Here is an 18,451-nt window from a genome sequence, read left to right as displayed (position 1 = left end):
GCGTTTTATCAATGGACCAGAGTTCCAGCCAGAGACAGATGTTATTAACGACAATAACAATTTGCACTTATATTGCGCCTTTAATGTAGCAGAACATCCCAAAGTGCCTCACTGAAGGTGGGGTGGGTGGGGGGGTGGGGGGTGAGGGGCAAGGAGCGTTGGACTGAGAAAGGAATTGAAGAGATTACGGATGGTGACCGAAGGCGAGGTCACAGAGGAAGGTTTCGAGAAGGTGAAGATAAATGTAGTGAGATGGAGGGATTAGGAAGAGAGTTTCAGATTGCAGAGGTATGGTGACTAAGGGCTGCACCACTGATGGTGGAGCAGAGTGAGAGGGGAGCAAGCTGCTAATATTTTTTGCTTTAACATAATGGTAGACGTAGGGCCTGAGCAGAGTCACTGGCCGCCTCTCCCCAGATTCACTCAGCGGGAATGGCTGACCCCAGCATGGAAAGTTGTTTAGTGGACGCTAACATATTTACACTTTCCTTTTCTACTTCAGAGGGGAATAATCTAATTTTGGGGCAAAAGTACAAATCTCCTATTGCCTCCATGGGGCAAATTGTTCATCTAATGACTAAAGTCTTGATTTCATATCACTGTGGTTATGGGTTTGATTTTAAATGCAAATTGTCACTCAAATCTGCCAGCTAACAAGCATGATGTGTTTTGTCCCTTTTCAGTTCATCTGCTAAACCACATGCTCCATGTAGGCAAAGCGTCTCATCATGAAGGCAAAAGCCAACATTATTGATTTTATTTTACAAAAGTGCAGTCATAGTCAGTAAAACATAACGTCCTACAAGTGTAAGCATGTCTTGGGATCAGAGACCTGCTCTCCTAGCTGAAGGAAAGCATGACAGTGAGCAGTCAATCAGAATTGTTCAGCTGCTTTCCACTAGTCTTAAATGTAAACCCCTTGAATGCAATTACAGGTCTACTAGACTTGAGTGCCCAATTCTAATCCAATTCCAAACAGATTTGGTTCCACAAGAGAAGTTTGATGAAAGAATTTGAATCTGCAGATGAGATCTGGAGACCTGAATACAAATTTAGATTTCAATTCCAATTCACCTGACTGTGCTCATCTCCATTGACTAACAGATGTTCCAGGTTCTGTGATTGAATCATTTTGAATCATAACTAGTTGAATAAAAACATAGTTTAAAGCAGTTCCTTCTGTTGCAAAATGAATATCTTACAGCTGTTATTTTTTTTCCCCTCCAATACAGGAGGTTTGCAGGCAGTTGCTGAACTGCTTCAGGTTGATTGTGACATGTATGGGCCCACCAATGACTCTCTGAATTCAGCCCTTCGTCGGTATGCCGGAATGGCCCTGACCAACCTCACCTTTGGAGATGTAGTCAACAAGGTGAGTGACTGTACCTGCCCGCAAATTACTGGTCAAGATAAAAAGGGAAGGATTTGTATGGTAAATTTTGCTCTTGGCACAGGAACGCAGATCAGAGAATCATAGGTGGAGGTGAGCATTCCTAACCCGAAGCACTACTGATTTTACAACTGTTAATATTATCTTTAGAATGCTTGTGGGTTGTGTGTCATACAAGAGTGGGGGAATTGGGGGTACATAGTATGGCTGCATACTGGGGGGCAAATGGCCGGTTCTCAATCATGTGGATGGAATGCACGGTCAGTGGTTGTAATGGTGCTGAATCTTTTCCCCATTATAAGCAGCACAAATTTCAATGCATGGTGTTTAACCTCTTCTATTAGGATATAAATGGGTATCAATTGTTCTCCATCAAACCTTCTGCTGTGAAATTAAAAGAATCACAAAGAGTTACTGAAAATCAATACAGTAATGTAATTTGTATATATTTATGATAATGACAATAATGAACTCCAGGAATGAGTATATTTAGGGAAGGGAGGAAACAATCATTCACTCAGCATTGGTCCAGTGGGAGTTCCCAATATATTCCATCTTTCAGTTCATTCTTACCTAATTACAATATTCACATCAAGAGAAGATTAATGTAAGCGAGGTGCTATTCAGAAGCTGGTGTCAACAGAAATAAAGGTCAATCTGATTGATAACAATATTTCTTTCAATCCCTTTAGTTGTGAGGAGATGAAAAGGGGATGGATTTGTGTACATTTTGTCAATATATGTTAATGAATCTGTTAAGTATATTAATTAATATCTATATCATGTAAATAATTGCTAACCTGATCTGAGACTCATCTACTACTGAAACACGAGCTTTTATGTCAAGGGCGGACTGTTTAACCTCTTGCAAAGCAGTCTTATTGATAGATACATCACAAGGAATGTACAATCTGCCACTGGTCAATAACCATGGCTGTTCCTAACAGGAATGGCTCTTCTCTCTTTTCCAAAAATTTCCTCCCCTTTTCCCCCTCTCTTATGAAGCTGACACTTATTGAGATATGGTTCCATGGATTTTGGCACCCTCCAGAACCTCAACCAAATGGTCTTTCTTCATGTGTGAGTCTAAACAGTGAGTTCAGTAGGTTATCCAACCTTGGATGGCATCACGGCTGATGCATGTTCCAGCAGGGTCCAGTGGATATCCTCAGGTATGGGAATTCCGGCTGATTTTTTTAGACCGTTCTCTAGCCCACGGCGCTGAGCCCCATTATAATGCCCTGACTGCCTTCCAGATCAGTTAATTCAGCACAAAGAATCAAACTAACTCAACATCACAAAACCAGTCCATTTAAAAATAGTCTGTTTTAAGATATTGCCGTAGTGAATCGCTTTCTCAGCTTTCCAGTGGGTTGACGATGTCCCATAAAAGAGCCAATTGCAGGTGTGAACCCTTGTACAGCCTGTTTGTCTTGGTCAGAAATATCTCAAGGAGAGAGGATCAAATTGCTTGGTAAATTGTTCAGCTTTCTGTGCCTATTTTCTTCTTGCAGGCTGCACTGTGTTCCAGAAAAGGCTGCATGCAAAGTATTGTGGCCCAGTTAGAGTCTGAAAGTGAAGACATACATCAGGTTGGTGAATTATGAAGCATTTTGTTTGGATACTTTGTAAAAGTTTAAAGGAATATTTCAGGAGCCAGGAGATGCAAAATTTAAGGCCCTACTACAATGGTCTTTATCTTGCATATTCATCTAAAAACATCCCTCATTTATGTGTGATATCAAATATTTTTTAACTTTAGAACATTAATACTTGGCCTCCCCATCAAAACTGCCATCTTTAAACTAATACAGAGTCTTAACTTGGACTATTCCTTTAACTGCACAGTAAGTGCAGCATGGATTCAAAGGGGGAGAAATTGTTCCTCGTTACGCCCGACTTCAATGGAGTGTAATATCGGGCGGTGTGTGAAACGGGCATCAGGCCCGAACCTACCTGTTCTCGCCAGGCGGGTTAGGTTAAAATCAGGCTTCAGTGTTTGAACAGCCTTGCTTTGAATAGCTAGTCAGGATTTCAACACTCTTGTAGCCAGGTTACATTTTCCTTAGGGTAAATGCAACTGTGTGAATGTATATACATCTGCATGTGTGCACACAACTATGTTCTCTCACACCATGTCTTTACACACTTGGTTATGGCACCAAAGACTCTCTGGTCCTCATGGTTGTAATCTATATGATTTTACGACATGTTGAAGAGATGTCATTGGCATCAAATCTATTTGTGGGATTTTGGAAATATGGATTCCAATCAGGATGTGTTCAAAATCTTGTTATTAATTGAATCACTCATTCTTACACATATGGGAGGAAATCTTCAGGTAGCCATTTAGCATTACAATTAGTTTTGCCTTTGTCCACCGTGGAACTCAGCATTAGAAGCATATATGAATGTGCATATAAAGTAATGATGTGTGTATGTGTCTCTCTGATAATGTACTTGTTAAAGGGGGAATAATTGTTGTCTTGGAGAGGAATCTATGATTCTATAAGAGCAGGTGAGTGGGACTAATTGGATAGCTGTTTCATAGAGCTGGCACAGGTCTCCTGTGTTGTAAGATTCTATGATTTTATAAGAAAGACCTAGAGGATAAGACTGAAATTCATCCTTGGGATGGGGGGGGCGGTGTCAGGCTGAGGCTGAAGAACAACTAGGGAAGTCAAATTGCTACTGCGTGCCGCAGTTCCCAGCCTGCATCTTACAGTGTAGCTAAAGAAAGGCGTGCTCTTTTGGTTCAGTGTGTAACGTTCATGTAATGTTCCAGGTTGTGGCTAGTATTCTGAGGAACCTGTCATGGAGAGCAGATGTCAACAGCAAGAGGATTCTACGGGAAGTGGGAAGTGTAAGCGCATTGATGCGATGTGCTCTGAAGGCTAAAAAGGTGCGTTCTCAATTAACTGGTTCATAATTTATTGTTAATCTAAGATTCTAGCGAAGAATATTGATGGAAAAATGTATTCAAGCCACTAGATGTGGGGAGCAGAAAGAACCATCTCATGGGACTGGCTGTCAATCCATAAAGCGTAACATGGATTATGTTCAATAATTTAAATATACAAATAGATTTTACTTCAATTTCATATGTGACTTCCTCTCTTAAACCTATCTTGATATGTTGATAGGGTGAGATGAAGTAAGGTGGGAGGAGGCTTGTGCAGAGCATGAACACCAGCATAGACCGAATGGTCTGTTTCTGTGCTGTAAAATTTCAAGTAATTCTATGTAAAACACTTCTCAGGGAATAATTGGATCTGGGCATGCAGTTGTAATTCATTCCCCATTTTAAAATCATGCATTTTGTCCTTATTTTTATATAATACTTTAATTTTATATTATTATTTATTGTTAAATAGAAAAACTTATGATAATTTGGGAGCAGAGAAGTAGAGTTGGTTGAAGCAAAGAAAATTTTCTTCAGTCTTAGAAGCCAGGAGATGCAAAACTGACGTGATACTGCTGCCAGTGGTGGCACTGTGTAATTACAGTGTGACAAATTTACATAGGCATTAAATGTGGGCGTAGGGATTTATAATGGAAAAAGTTTACACATAAATGCAACAAAAACAGACAACGGGAAACAAGGGTTTGTAGATAGGAAATGCACAAAACATTACTGTAAGATTTTTAATATATTATAGATAGATGTATAAACAGATAATGCAAGTTACTGCATACTGGAAGAAAATACATAATCTATGAATCGTGTAAGAAATAGCTGACGGTGAGGTTGAAAGAAATCTGCAAGTGTTAGGAGACTTAGCATTTAATATTTCACGGCACTTTGCAGCAGCAATGCAAAAGGATCACCGAGTTATCTCGCCAATTAGTAAAGTATAATTCAGAGTGGGTAATGCCAAGACTGTATAATGCTCTGGTGAGACTACACCTTGAGTACTGCATCCAATTTCGGTCATCAAGACACAAGGGTGAGATTTATGCTCTGGAAGCACTGCGGAGAAGTGGCACAAGGTTGAACTCCAGCATTGGAATGCTGTGTTATGAGGATAGTCATGATGTGGAGATGCCGGTGATGGACTGGGGTTGACAATTGTAAACAATTTTACAACACCAAGTTATAGTCCAGCAATTTTATTTTAAATTCACAAGCTTTCGGAGGCTTCCTCCTTCGTCACCTGACGAAGGAGGAAGCCTCCGAAAGCTTGTGAATTTAAAATAAAATTGCTGGACTATAACTTGGTTTTGTAAAATTGTTTACAATTATGAGGATAGATTAGAGAAACTGGACTCTTTAGGCTTTGAAGAAGGAAGATCTTATGGATGTAAATAAGATATAAAATGGTCTAGAAAAGTTAAATTTGAATTAAACAATGACAGTAAGACCTGGGTATAAAACCGGTGAAGGGTAAATTTAAGACTGGTGTCAGAAAGAATTTAATCATATAAAGAATAATAGAAAGAAAAAAGAACTTGCATTTATATAACACCTTTCATGACCTCGAGATGTCGCAAAGCACTTTACAGCCAATTAAGTACTTTTGAAGTGTAGTCACTGTTGTAATCAATGCTTAGAATAGAGTTCTAGGAAGAGTAATGAAGGCAAGAGCCTTAGAGTTATCCAAGAGCTTGTTGGGTGGTGCGATGAGGGGAATGCAGCTTCTTCTTTTCGGATGGATGAGCTAAGAAGGATTGAATGGCCTCTTACATCCCGGGTGATCTTGTGAATTGACATTCTGAGTGTTGTACTTTTGCTTTCCTCTCAAGGAGTCGACGATGAAAAGCTTGCTGAGCGCTCTTTGGAACCTGTCAGCTCACAGCACAGAGAACAAGGTGGCAATCTGTTCTGTTGGAGGGGCGCTGGTTTTCCTAGTGGGTACTCTGACCTACAAGTGTCAGAGCAATTCACTCGCCATCATTGAGAGCGGAGGGGGCATTCTGCGAAATGTTTCCAGTCTCATTGCAACAAATGAGGAGTACAGGTACAGCAAAATTAATGATTTTTTAAAAACCTGTTACTGTGCACCAGTCACAAGCATCGTCTAAATATTGTAATATTGCCTGAACATAACACGGCATGGGTATAAGTACAAACTGCGGCAATTCAATAACCTTCGATGATTCAGCTTTATGATCCCTTTAGACACCAACAAATATAACATGGATAACATTATAGATTCCCACCAGGTGGAATTACAAGTTAAATTTCAAGGGATTTAAAGCAAGTCTCTGCTTACATAAGAATTTTTTATAAAATCGAGAAACTTGGGTGGAGGATAGTACCAACACTGAAAAGAGCAGGAGAGTAGTATAGTTAAATCAAGACAATGTGATTGGGTGTTAAAAGCCTGAAGATTGTAGGAGGAAGGGAAGATTGAAAAAGGTAAAAGTTCTACAGTTGTCAGGTCCTGAAGAATGAGCTGGAGCAGAAGGTAATGTGATGAGTCTTAGTTTCACACTGTGAGAATGCAGAGAGGAGGAAGAGTATGTAGGACAGTGTTTTTGGAGCTTAGAGGGAATAAGAGAAGAAAGTTCAATAGAGCACTGACCGCAGTAGTATGATAAAGTAAAAATAGGCAAGAAAAGTTTCTTGGAGAGAGAGGTTGAAGGTCAGTAAGAGAGGGATCATCTATTAGACAACAAGTTTTTTGCATAAGTATGAGTGCTCTAGAATGGGCCTTTCAGGTGCTCAGCAGTTCTCTGGAATTTTACAAGCTGGGGTCTATTAGACACTGCAGGATGTACAGAGCTGGGTTTGATTTGTCAGCAACAAAATAATTCTTAGTGAACCAACATACATTATATACTTGAACCAATATACATTATATATCTGTACCAACATACATTATACACCTATACCAACATACATTATACACCTGTACCAACGTATGTTATATACTTGTAACAATGTACAATATAAACCTGTACCAACACACATTATACACCTGTACCAACACACATTATACACCTGTACCAACACACATTATACACCTGTACCAACACACATTATACACCTGTACCAACACACATTATACACCTGTACCAACACACATTATACACCTGTACCAACACACATTATACACCTGTACCAACACACATTATACACCTGTACCAACACACATTATACACCTGTACCAACATACATTATACACCTGTACCAGCATACACTATACACCTGTACCAACATACACTATACACCTGTACCAGCATACACTATACACCTGTACCAGCATACATTATACACCTGTACCAGCATACATTATACACCTGTACCAGCATACATTATACACCTGTACCAGCATACATTATACACCTGTACCAGCATACATTATACACCTGTACCAGCATACATTATACACCTGTACCAGCATACATTATACACCTGTACCAGCATACATTATACACCTGTACCAGCATACATTATACACCTGTACCAACACACATTATACACCCGTACCAACACACATTATATACCCGTACCAACATATATGATACACTTGTAACAACATACATTACGTGTACCAACATATTATATGCATGTACCAACATACATCATATACATGTACCAACATACATGATGTACTTGGAGCTCCAGTACAGATATCAGTTATGATAGTTTAGTTATATTAGCATGTGGATTATAACTTGATTATTAATACCAGAATATAGTTAGTGATGATATTTATAGTGTTTTGTTTGCTGACATGGGATGATGTAGAATAGAATAAATTTTACTTCAGAGGCATGTCCACGCAGTTTACTGGGAATTAAAAGGGGTATTACACTACCTACTAAAAGGAAAATAATAACATTTATGTGGAAATCACTTAAATTGCACTAGGCCATATGCCTGGTTCAGGGCAGAAGTTCCTACTTCTTGCAAATTTGTTTTATAAGCAGCGCTGTGACGGATGCTGATATGGTGATACAAATCCTCCTTCCCAAGTAACATCGTGCTAGTGGTATATTGATGGGTGTATAAATAGGGATATTGCTGCATTGCTGGTAAATGGTAAAAGATGCATGTTTTAATAGTGACAACCACAGAATCATTAATGCTACTAAAACCACTGCAAAGGGAACACATATTGTGCCTGAAATCTGGTAACATTGAGCTTGATTCACTGCATGTCTGTCAATAGGAAGAGATACAATATTAGGCAGATTTTCAGCATTATCTAGGTTGGATGGAGCCAGTCAGACATCTATTGTTATTTTGTGTAGTGGAATTGTAATGGATATGAATAGCAATACAGCGAACTTCTAAATGAAGCAAAACATTAAGACAATGAGGAAATTGTTGAAATTACTCAAGAACATAAATGACTTTATATCGGACCATTAAGTTCTATTTAATTGTATCTTGTGTTATATACAGTACAGTACTTCATAAATCTAAAATTTCTAATTATTATTAATGCATACTATAAATACACATTATTTAAATTATTGCAACTGTTCCTGCTATCTCATAACAACCTTTAAAAAAACCCACACGTTTGGATTTTATTTTTCCTTTATCTGTTTTATCATAAAAATAAAACTGTTCATTTTTTTTAACACACTCATTTATCTTTTAGGCAAATTCTACGTGACTACAACTGTCTGCAGACCTTGTTGCAATACCTGAAGTCCCACAGTTTGACCATTGTCAGCAACGCCTGCGGAACCTTATGGAATCTCTCAGCTCGAAGCTCAAAGGACCAAGAACTGCTGTGGGACCTGGGGGCTGTCAGCATGCTGAGGAACCTGATTCATTCCAAACACAAAATGATAGCAATGGGAAGTGCAGCTGCCCTGAGGAATCTGTTGACCAACCGGCCAGCAAAATACAAAGATACCACCATGATATCCCCAGGTTCTTGCATGCCTTCTTTATATATGAGGAAGCAGAAAGCCCTGGAGGCTGAACTGGATGCTAAACATTTAACAGAGACATTTGATGGTATTGAAAAACTTAGCCCTAAGCACCCAAATATCAACAAGCCCCTCAGGCATATTGAAAGTCTGGCCAAGGATTATGCTTCAGACTCTGGGTGCTTTGATGACGATGAAGGTCCCAATATATCAACTGGATTGGAATCTGGAGGCTTAACCGTGCTGTCTATGTATCTGAACTCTTCCTTTCTTCAAGGACAAGCCTTGTCCAGATGTCGTAGTAGTGGAAGATGTTCAGAATCAGAAAGGGATCTTGATGGAAAACATTCAGACCTTCAAAAATTCAATCCCTCCACTGATAATGTGTCTGTTGCAGCAGAGAGGTTGGTAAACCAAATATCCACAACTGTAGCTAGAATTGACAAAATAGTGGAAGATATGTCTAACATGCACACATCCTCAGAAGACAGCTTTAGTCTTAGCTCTGAAGACCAATGCATTGACTGGCAGAGTGCATTAGATGACTTGAATGAACCCAGGGCAAAGTCTTCATCCCCCTGTTATCTTACTAATGCTGTTAATTCAGGCAAACATGAAAATCGTAGCAAAGTTCATGCTATCTTGGGTGCAAGAACAGACTACACAAACTTATCAAGTGATAGTCTAGATTGTGTTAATAACACTGGTGAATGTGACACAAAAGATCAAATTAACTCAGCTAAGGAATCCTTAATTACAGACCAAAAGGACGAGCTTCATATGTATCAAAAAAGACCAACCAATTTAGACTTAAAAAATGGAGAGAACAATCAGCTAGAAAGAAAGGATTCTGATGGACATTTGAGTTCTAGAGAATCAAAAACCACATGGAATGAAGCCTGGGGGATAAGAAATGGCGAAGAGATAAGTAAGAAACGATTCTCACCTTTTTATGAAAAGATCCACGCAGCTTCAGTCACAACAAGAAGCAGTCAAAGCCCAAGTCCAGGAAATTCTCTGACTCCTCAGAGTTTGATTGGTAGAAAGCAGGCATGGGTACATCCTGGATTTTCACAGAGTAGTAGAAATTTGAATCAAAGCCTCTCTGGCACATCTGCTTGCACACCAATTTCCAATGACCAGGAAACTTTACAAACCTACTGTGTGGAAGACACTCCAATTTGCTTCTCAAGATGTAGTTCACTGTCATCTCTGTCATCTGCTGAAAATGTCTTGGAAGTACAAATTGGTAGCGAAAATGATGATGATAGTGATTCTTCTCTGGAAATTATTGGCATAGAAGAAAAAGAATCACCACTGCCTGTTGAGAAGACTATAAACGATGAGTCTTTTGCCTCAGAAGATATGCAGATCAAATCCAACAATCATTCATTTAGCAGTGCATCTCAACCTATAGAAATACCTTGCCCAAAACATGAAAAGTTTTTGATAAGGAAAAGAGTAGCTTCTAGAAATGTGGATTCCAGTCCATCAAGTCCATCAGATAATTATTTGCAAGAAACCCCATTAATCTTAAGCAGGTGCAGTTCAGTCAGTTCACTTGGAAGTTTTGAAAGCCCATCAATTGTAAGTTCCATTCAAAGTGACCCATGCAGTGAAATGATAAGTGGTACAATCAGTCCCAGTGATTTACCCGACAGTCCTGGGCAAACTATGCCTCCTAGCAGAAGTAAAACCCCATTGCTTGAACAACTAGAAAAAGATGCCAGTCAAGTCAATAACCAATGGGATGGCGATATGAAAAAACATATGGACATCAATGATTTTAAGGAACGATTTCATCTTCCTCCAGATATTGATACTATGCTCTATTTCACTTTAGAGAAACCTAATGAAAACTTTTCATGTGCTTCAAGTCTGAGTGCTCTCACTCTTCATGAGCCATATATTCAGAAGGATATTGAGCTAAAATTAATGCCTCTCCTCCAAGAAAAGAACTGTTTTAATTGTATAGCACAAGAAAAGGGAGAAGACATCAGAGAGGAACGGAATGTAGATGGAATGGAAAAAGTTGATAAGCTGGATAGTATCCTGGAAAACTCTGATGATGACATTGAGATCCTGAAAGAATGTATCAATTCTGCGATGCCAACCAAATTTAGAAAAGTGAAGACTTCTCTCATATCTGGTTTGTCCACTCAGGTGCTGGGTTCTCAATCCAAGAATTCGCTTCAGCTGCCTGTTTACATGTTACTGCCAGCTCATTCCCAGTTAGAGCTATCTGGGCACAGTACCTCAAAAAATGACACTTTCAGAGAAGATTCCTCATACTCGGACTCTGTTGAAGGAACTCCAGTCAACTTTTCCAGTTCAGCCTCCCTCAGTGATGAGACCTTAGAGTATCCACAGAAGGAATCACCCAATTTGACAAATATTAAGTCTGAAGTGATTGAGAGGAGAGAGCTACTTCCTGCAGAAGGACAAAATACTGATGACTTAGAAGTACCTATAGCTGTAAGAATGCATGACAGAAGCCTTGAACAAGGGAAAAAATACAATTTAAATGGAAATGAAGTACGTGTCCTTCCTGGTTCGATGCCAGTTGTTCAATCACATTCGCTTAATCTCAACCAAAGGGACGTACTGAAAAGGAATCAGAACTCTCTACCTCCACAGCCACATCAAAGCCACAATGTTCAGAGTCATTTTTTTCAACCAGGAAAGGTTGCAAATATCTTAAGGAAGGACCAAACTACACCAAGACACATGGTGGAATTGGATTCAAAGAAAAGCGCCTGTAAGAGTTCAGAGGATGGTCGGCAAAGAATGGAAGTTTCCTGTGGAGAATACATTCATGGAAGCTATGCCTTTCAATCAATGCGCCATACTACACCTACTGAAGAAGCTGTTTACTGCTTTTATGAAAATGACTCCTTAGATATGTTAGGTGTCCCAAAAGATACAGCGAAACAGAAAATTGAAGTAAAAAATGATTATGAGGAAAAAATCATCAGCCAAAATGGAGTAGCAAGAAATGAACCAAACCATAACCATAAACCAAGCACAAAGTTCAGAAATGCCAGTGGGGTTGATGAAATTGAACGAAACCTGATAACAGATGAAAGCCCTCTTTGCTTTTCCTTTAGTTCTTCATTAAGTTCTCTGAGTGACATGGACTTGGAGGACACTCAAGGGAAAACACGGAAAGCATTTGTAAAATCAAGGAGACAATTAGAGAAAAAATCTCAGAATTCTACATCTGCTTCAAAATCTTTTAATAATGGATACTCATCCATATCAAGGGATAGTTCTCCTAGTTCTTTAAGCTGTGACTCGGAAGATGACCTCCTGAAGAAATGCATCAGCTCAGCGATGCCAAAGAAAAGGAAACAGTCTTCAAAGCGAAAGTCTGAGAGGTCTGCAAAGCAAAGCCTGAAAGGTAATGTGCAAAACAATGCTGGCATGAATATGGCTTGGGATTTGGAACAAAAGAATGATGAAAACCAAGATGTTTATAGCTCAATGTCAGAACTAACATCTCCTGATCTGGAAAGTATTGAATGGAAAGCTATTCAAGAAGGTGCCAACTCAATAGTCACCAGCTTGCACGAGGCTGCAGCTTGCCTTTCGAGGGAACCCTCCTCTGAATCTGATTCAATTTTGTCATTTGTATCAGGATTGTCTATTGGATCGACATTTCATTTTACTCTTGAGCGGAAAGACAAAAAAAGAACTCAGAAAGAGGAAACACGTAACGTAGAGGGTGCAGAGGGTGCTGTTAAAGAAGGAAAGAAACTGAATGAAAGCAAGGCAACTGGAGGTAAATCTTCTAATACTGATAAAGTTTCGAACGCACCCAAACAGCCATCTCGGGCAGTGAGCTTACCAGTAGTCTTTAGAGGAAGGACTGTGATTTACATGCCTGATATGTGGAAAAAGTCCACTAATGCTAGCCCTGCTTCAAAGAAAACAGCACCTGAGAGTAATGCTGCTTCCAAAAATTCTAACCAGACATTTAGGTCTAGGAGCTTGCACAGACCTGGAAAAACAACAGAAAAGGTTGACAGCACTTTACCAAAAAGAAGTGTGACTCCACCAGCAAGAATAGCAAGAGGTCCTTCCAGGGGATCGTCAAGGAATTCAACACCATCTAGACAGCCCCAAAAGAATTTAACCGCATCTGTACAGTCTAATAAACAAGCAACACCACATGCAACAAAAAACAGTAGCAACAAGCTTGATCAGAAACCAAGGCCTAAAGTGAGTTCTACACCTTCTACTCCAAATATCAAATCTCCAGCTTCAGGGAAACAGTCTCGCAAATCACCAGTCCAACCATCAAACATTCAGACACCAACTAAGCAGGTAACTCCAGCAAAGAAAGTGACCTCTTTTCAAAGGAATGAGGCGTCTGGACCAAATAAGAACCAAGGTTCTAAGAAGGTAATGCCACCAAATAGGCTGGACCTGGTCAGAATGTCATCAGCAAAATCAAGCGGCAGTGAATCTGATAAGTCCAACTTTGTGCGGCAGCTGACATTTATCAAGGAATCCTCAAGCCTTCTAATGAGGCAGAAGTCAGAGGCTTCTTCATCCGAATCAGTCTCATCGTTATCTCAGTCTGCTTCGCCAAGGAGAAGCAAGTCAGATTTTCAGACGGCCTTCTTACGTTCTTCTCAGTGCCAAAAACTAAGAGTTGTTAAACCAGCATCTAACCCGAATACAAATCAACGGAAAGCCATGTGCAATGAAGAGGGACTGCGAAATGAAAAACTGTCAAGAAGGCCAAGCTCTGAAAGCCCCTCAAGACTCCCTGTGAAAAACAGTGCCACCTGGAAGCATGAGCATTTCAAACGATATTCATCTTCCCCTCATATAAATGTATTACAGAGGGCGGGGAGCCCATCTTCCATTCGTTCAGTATCGTCAGAATCCAGCGACAAGACAAAAAGTGAAGAAGAGCCTCGAATTAATCAAAAGTTTGCAAAACAAACAGAACAACAAATGAAAAAGAATCAGCCAAGCTTAAAAGGAACGTGGAGAAGAATCAAAGATGAAGACATTCCATATTTTCTCAGCAACTCTCTTCCACCTTCAGCAATGGCACTGGTAAATAAATCGGACTCTGAACAACAGTCAAACAAAATGGGTACTGTGGAAACAAAAACTAGTGATGCTTTTGTGCAAACTGAAGACTTCCCCATCACAAAAACAAATTCAAGCACATCGCCAACATTGGACCTAATCCCTCACCTTGCACAGGGTATTCCCAGGAATACCACGAGCAAACCGTTTATAGGGAAAAGTACAGAGACTATGTACGGTGTCTATTCAGACAATGAACAGGAACCTGACACAGTAACGCTAATGAGGAATAATATGGCCATTTCATCTGAGCCTGAAAGCTATATTAATGTCCCAGGACATATGCATTTCAATTCAAGTAGACATGGTTCTCCAAGCAGAGCTGCTCGAGTGACCCCCTTCAACTACATACCTAGTCCCAAGACAATAAGCTTAGACAATGGATCTCTCCAACCACTTCAGATTCGAGCACCTATTATTAATGAAAAAACAGTGGGAAAAGTGCAAAGCTGAAAGCCAAACTGATCAGTGGACTACTTGAGTTTAAGTACTTTGTTGCTTTGCAGTTTTCACTTGAAGAGTGGTAAAACCCATGAAAGATATGCTCATTCATAAATGTGCCTCAAGCACAGCCTTAATTGGGGTACAAATGCATGCATCATCTAATTTAGTTCTACCACTATCTATCTGATTATGGGACTATCATTTGACTAAGACATTACAAGGTGAGGTACCTCCTACAAAGACATTATGAGCAACGTTAATACACACTTATTTATATTTATGAGCTGACTGCAACAAATGGTGATACACAGTTATAAGTGATTTACACATATGAACATAAGGAAGCATATTGTTCTAACGATAGGGTTTAGTGACTAACGGTAACACTTACTCAAACTTTGATCGGTTTCAGCTCAAGTTGGTTTCTGTTTGGTTAATTGTTAGGCAGATTTGAAAATATTAGTTGAATGAAGAAAAGAATAGTTAGCTGGTTAATGCATTTGTTAATCAGAGATGCTGATACAGTTATGTTCGAGTTGAGTTCCTGCAGGAACTAAGATAATTTAAAAAAATTATAAAGCTAATCGTATTCCTAATAGTTCAATAATGGTTGCAGTTTCAATGAATATCTCAACTTATGATGATAATTATTGCAGTACCTTGTGTAACAATAATGGGCCTGTTTTCAGTTAAGACACTTTTGATCAAATAAGAATTAAATTAGCCCATATAATGTATATCAAGGTGCTCAATTATATCTCCACTATGATTACTGGAATATTGGTTAAAGTATTGGTGTTCTCCATCCTGCTTGGCAATGTCTCATGAGTTTCCACAACTGTGCTGTTTGTGTGGGAGGAGGGAGAGGAAGAGACAGTGACACTTTGTTGATCTTCTCAATGGAGGCCGAGCACATGCCTCCTGCTTTACAAAGCAGCACTTTCTGACTGTCCAATCTGCAAGTGAAGGACAAAACAGACTGACGTGAGGGAAAAAATAGTGAAAACATTTCACTAATAATTCATTCCTCGTTCGCAAATAACAGACATTGAAATAAATATAAATTTAAGGCGGAGAAGAGGAATATACAATGTTAGATGGGAGCACACAATCAAAAGCAAAACAGAAAAAAAAGTTTTAAAGGGGCAGCGTCACTTTCTAACCAAACCTGCTTAGGTTTCTTCATGAAAATTACATCTTCAGAACTTAGATATATTTCAAAAAATGTTAATTAAAGTTTCATATTCCTTTTTGTTTAATGTTATAAATGATTTTTTTAACTTTTTAAAAAAATTCTAAAGGTTAGATTTATTTCCCTTTCTGATGCTGTACTGGCAATGCTGTTGGTAACTACATTTTTGCAGCTATTGTACTTTGTTGCTAAAACATAGAAGGTATAAGTACTGACAGTTTAACCTTTAGAATTGTTACAATATAAGAATTCATTTAAGTAACTCCATGGAGCTCAGATAGAAATGCATTGCGTTAACTCTTGATCAGCACCAGGAAATGGGTGCTGTGAATTGTTCTTTCATCTCTGGGACCTAGATTTTACTCCAGCTTAGTCTGAAGGAATAAAAGTTTCCTCTTTCTCTGTCAGACGTAAGGGTCTACAGCATATAACTGCCTACAATTCAGTATCATTGGCACAAAATTGACATTGTCACTCAAAGAGGCTGTGAGGATGGCTGGTATGGGAAATTAATATATCGCACTGGGGCATTGATGGCTGCTCTGCTGAGTTTTGGAAACTCAGAGTCAGGATTAAAACTGTTGGAGCAGCATAAAGCACTTTACATTTAATCTGTGCTATACCTGATCTGGAAGTATTCAGACCTGACGCTTGGCTTCCAAAAAGTGTCCTGTCCCCCATTCCTCATCTTGATGTGCAAAAAAATTCAACAGAAAATATCAAATGCTTAAAAAAACAATCTTGAGATTTAGTAACAGATGCAGCGTCACACCCAGTGACTGAAAAACATCGACCATGTGTTCTTTTAGAAGGAAAGTTGCAGAAAAGTAAACTATAAGGTTAAGTTAATTTAAAAAAAAATAAAATTAATGTCATTGTAATGTAATCATTTTCACTTAAGAGACTTGGGTCTTCAAATGACACTGTAAGCAGACAAGCACTTAATGTGCTCCTATTAATTCCTTTATCTAATGAAGATGTCAATCTGAGTTTGGCTCAGTTGCTAACAGTCTCACCCTATCTGCCTGATCTGGGTGGACGTTAAAGGCCCCATGACAGTATTTGAAGAAGAGTAGGAAGTTTTCCTTCCAACCATTCCAAGTCTGCCAAAAAACAGATAAACTGGACATTCATCTCTTGCTGTATGCAAAATAGCTGCTGTATTTGTCTACATAAGAATCACTGCACTTCAAAGTAATTCATTGTATGAGTTTTGAGAGACATAATAAGGTGCTATATAAGCGCAATTTTTATTTTGTTTCTTTGAACAATTTAACAAAGATAGGGGGGTAATTTTAACCTAACTTGCCTTGCCATACTCGTCTTACATCCCGATTTTACTCTGCTTTGAAGTCAATGGAGAGTAATATTGGACGGGGTATAAAACCAGCATTCCGCCCGATCCCATGAATTCCCTGGCGAGTTATGTTAAAATTACCATTGAGTTTGTATGCTAATCTTTGCACAGTCATTTCAAGGCTTTAGTCTTGTATCTTGACCATATGTAACTGTGTACAGCAGAACTAGAGGGATGCTGCCCCTTTAAAACAACTCATGATTTGCTAATGCCATCCAGTCTAAGAAAGAGGCAGCTTTTATGTAGCTATGTAAAAAGATTAATTGTGTTAATCAGTGGGTAATGTAATTAATTCAGTTTCACTAAATTTAAATTATTACAAGGGACAGAATGAAATATTAGCACAACTACCACATCTTTTATATACTTTGTGCACCAGTCGAGTCGGTCACTTTAATTTACTAAACTCACTAAATAAGCTTGGATCGGTTGCTAATTCACAGCAGTTCGCTGAAAACTGAAATTCTTAGCTGTGCTTTCAGTTCATGTCATACTTGAATAGTAACCCTTAGCTCTCACTGTTCCACATAAAACAAAATGAAGGCTTTTAGTGGGGAGAAAAGTAGACCGATGAGGGCAAAGTGTTTTGTTGGAGCAATCCCACAGATGGAATACTCCTGTGAAATGCGCATTGTAAAAATTATCCAGTGTTTTATTTTATTATCAACATTTTGTTTTAGGCCTATATTGAAAGCTGTATTGAAGGATTGAAATAACCATTGTTCCATTCATTTTGTTCTAACATGACAATTTCACACAAAAAGTGATAGACATATGGAGTAAGTGACCAGGCAAGGTCATGAAAGCAAAAGGTTTAAATAAGTTCAAGGGACCACTAGATGTGTTTCTAGACTCATTTAAGAAACAGCTGGATGCAGTGTGGCTGTCATTCTAGAAGGAAGATGAAATATTGAACAAAAGGGTCTTCTTCATCCAAAACTATTTTGTGATCTTGTGGAAAAAGGAAGGATTGAGGAAAATGATGAAAAGACAGGACAGTGGGGCAGACTTTTAGCAAGAAGGCAACAGAGGGGCCAATTTTCTCCTGTTATATAAATGTGCTATCTCCCTATTGCAATGCTCCTGTTATAGTAAGATATGTTGATAAGTGGATAAAGAGAATATTCAG

The 18,451-nt window shown here is 38.9% G+C and overlaps 1 protein-coding gene across 1 annotated transcript in view; it reads left to right on the top strand.

Moving 5' to 3' along the window:
- Positions 1-15,450, top strand: part of apc2 (APC regulator of WNT signaling pathway 2) — a 97,351-nt gene extending 81,901 nt beyond the window's left edge. The window contains exons 10-14 of the mRNA XM_067968398.1: positions 1,233-1,372; positions 2,905-2,982; positions 4,176-4,292; positions 6,134-6,348; positions 8,947-15,450. Of these exons, the coding sequence (XP_067824499.1) occupies positions 1,233-1,372; positions 2,905-2,982; positions 4,176-4,292; positions 6,134-6,348; positions 8,947-14,782 (6,386 nt within the window). The 3' untranslated portion in view covers positions 14,783-15,450. The remainder of the gene's footprint in view (positions 1-1,232; positions 1,373-2,904; positions 2,983-4,175; positions 4,293-6,133; positions 6,349-8,946) is intronic.
- The last annotated feature ends 3,001 nt before the right edge of the window (positions 15,451-18,451 follow it).

Source organism: Heptranchias perlo, chromosome 29 (assembly GCF_035084215.1).
Source record: "Heptranchias perlo isolate sHepPer1 chromosome 29, sHepPer1.hap1, whole genome shotgun sequence".
Lineage (NCBI taxonomy): Eukaryota > Metazoa > Chordata > Chondrichthyes > Hexanchiformes > Hexanchidae > Heptranchias > Heptranchias perlo.
This window is presented reverse-complemented; position numbering and strand designations above follow the sequence as displayed.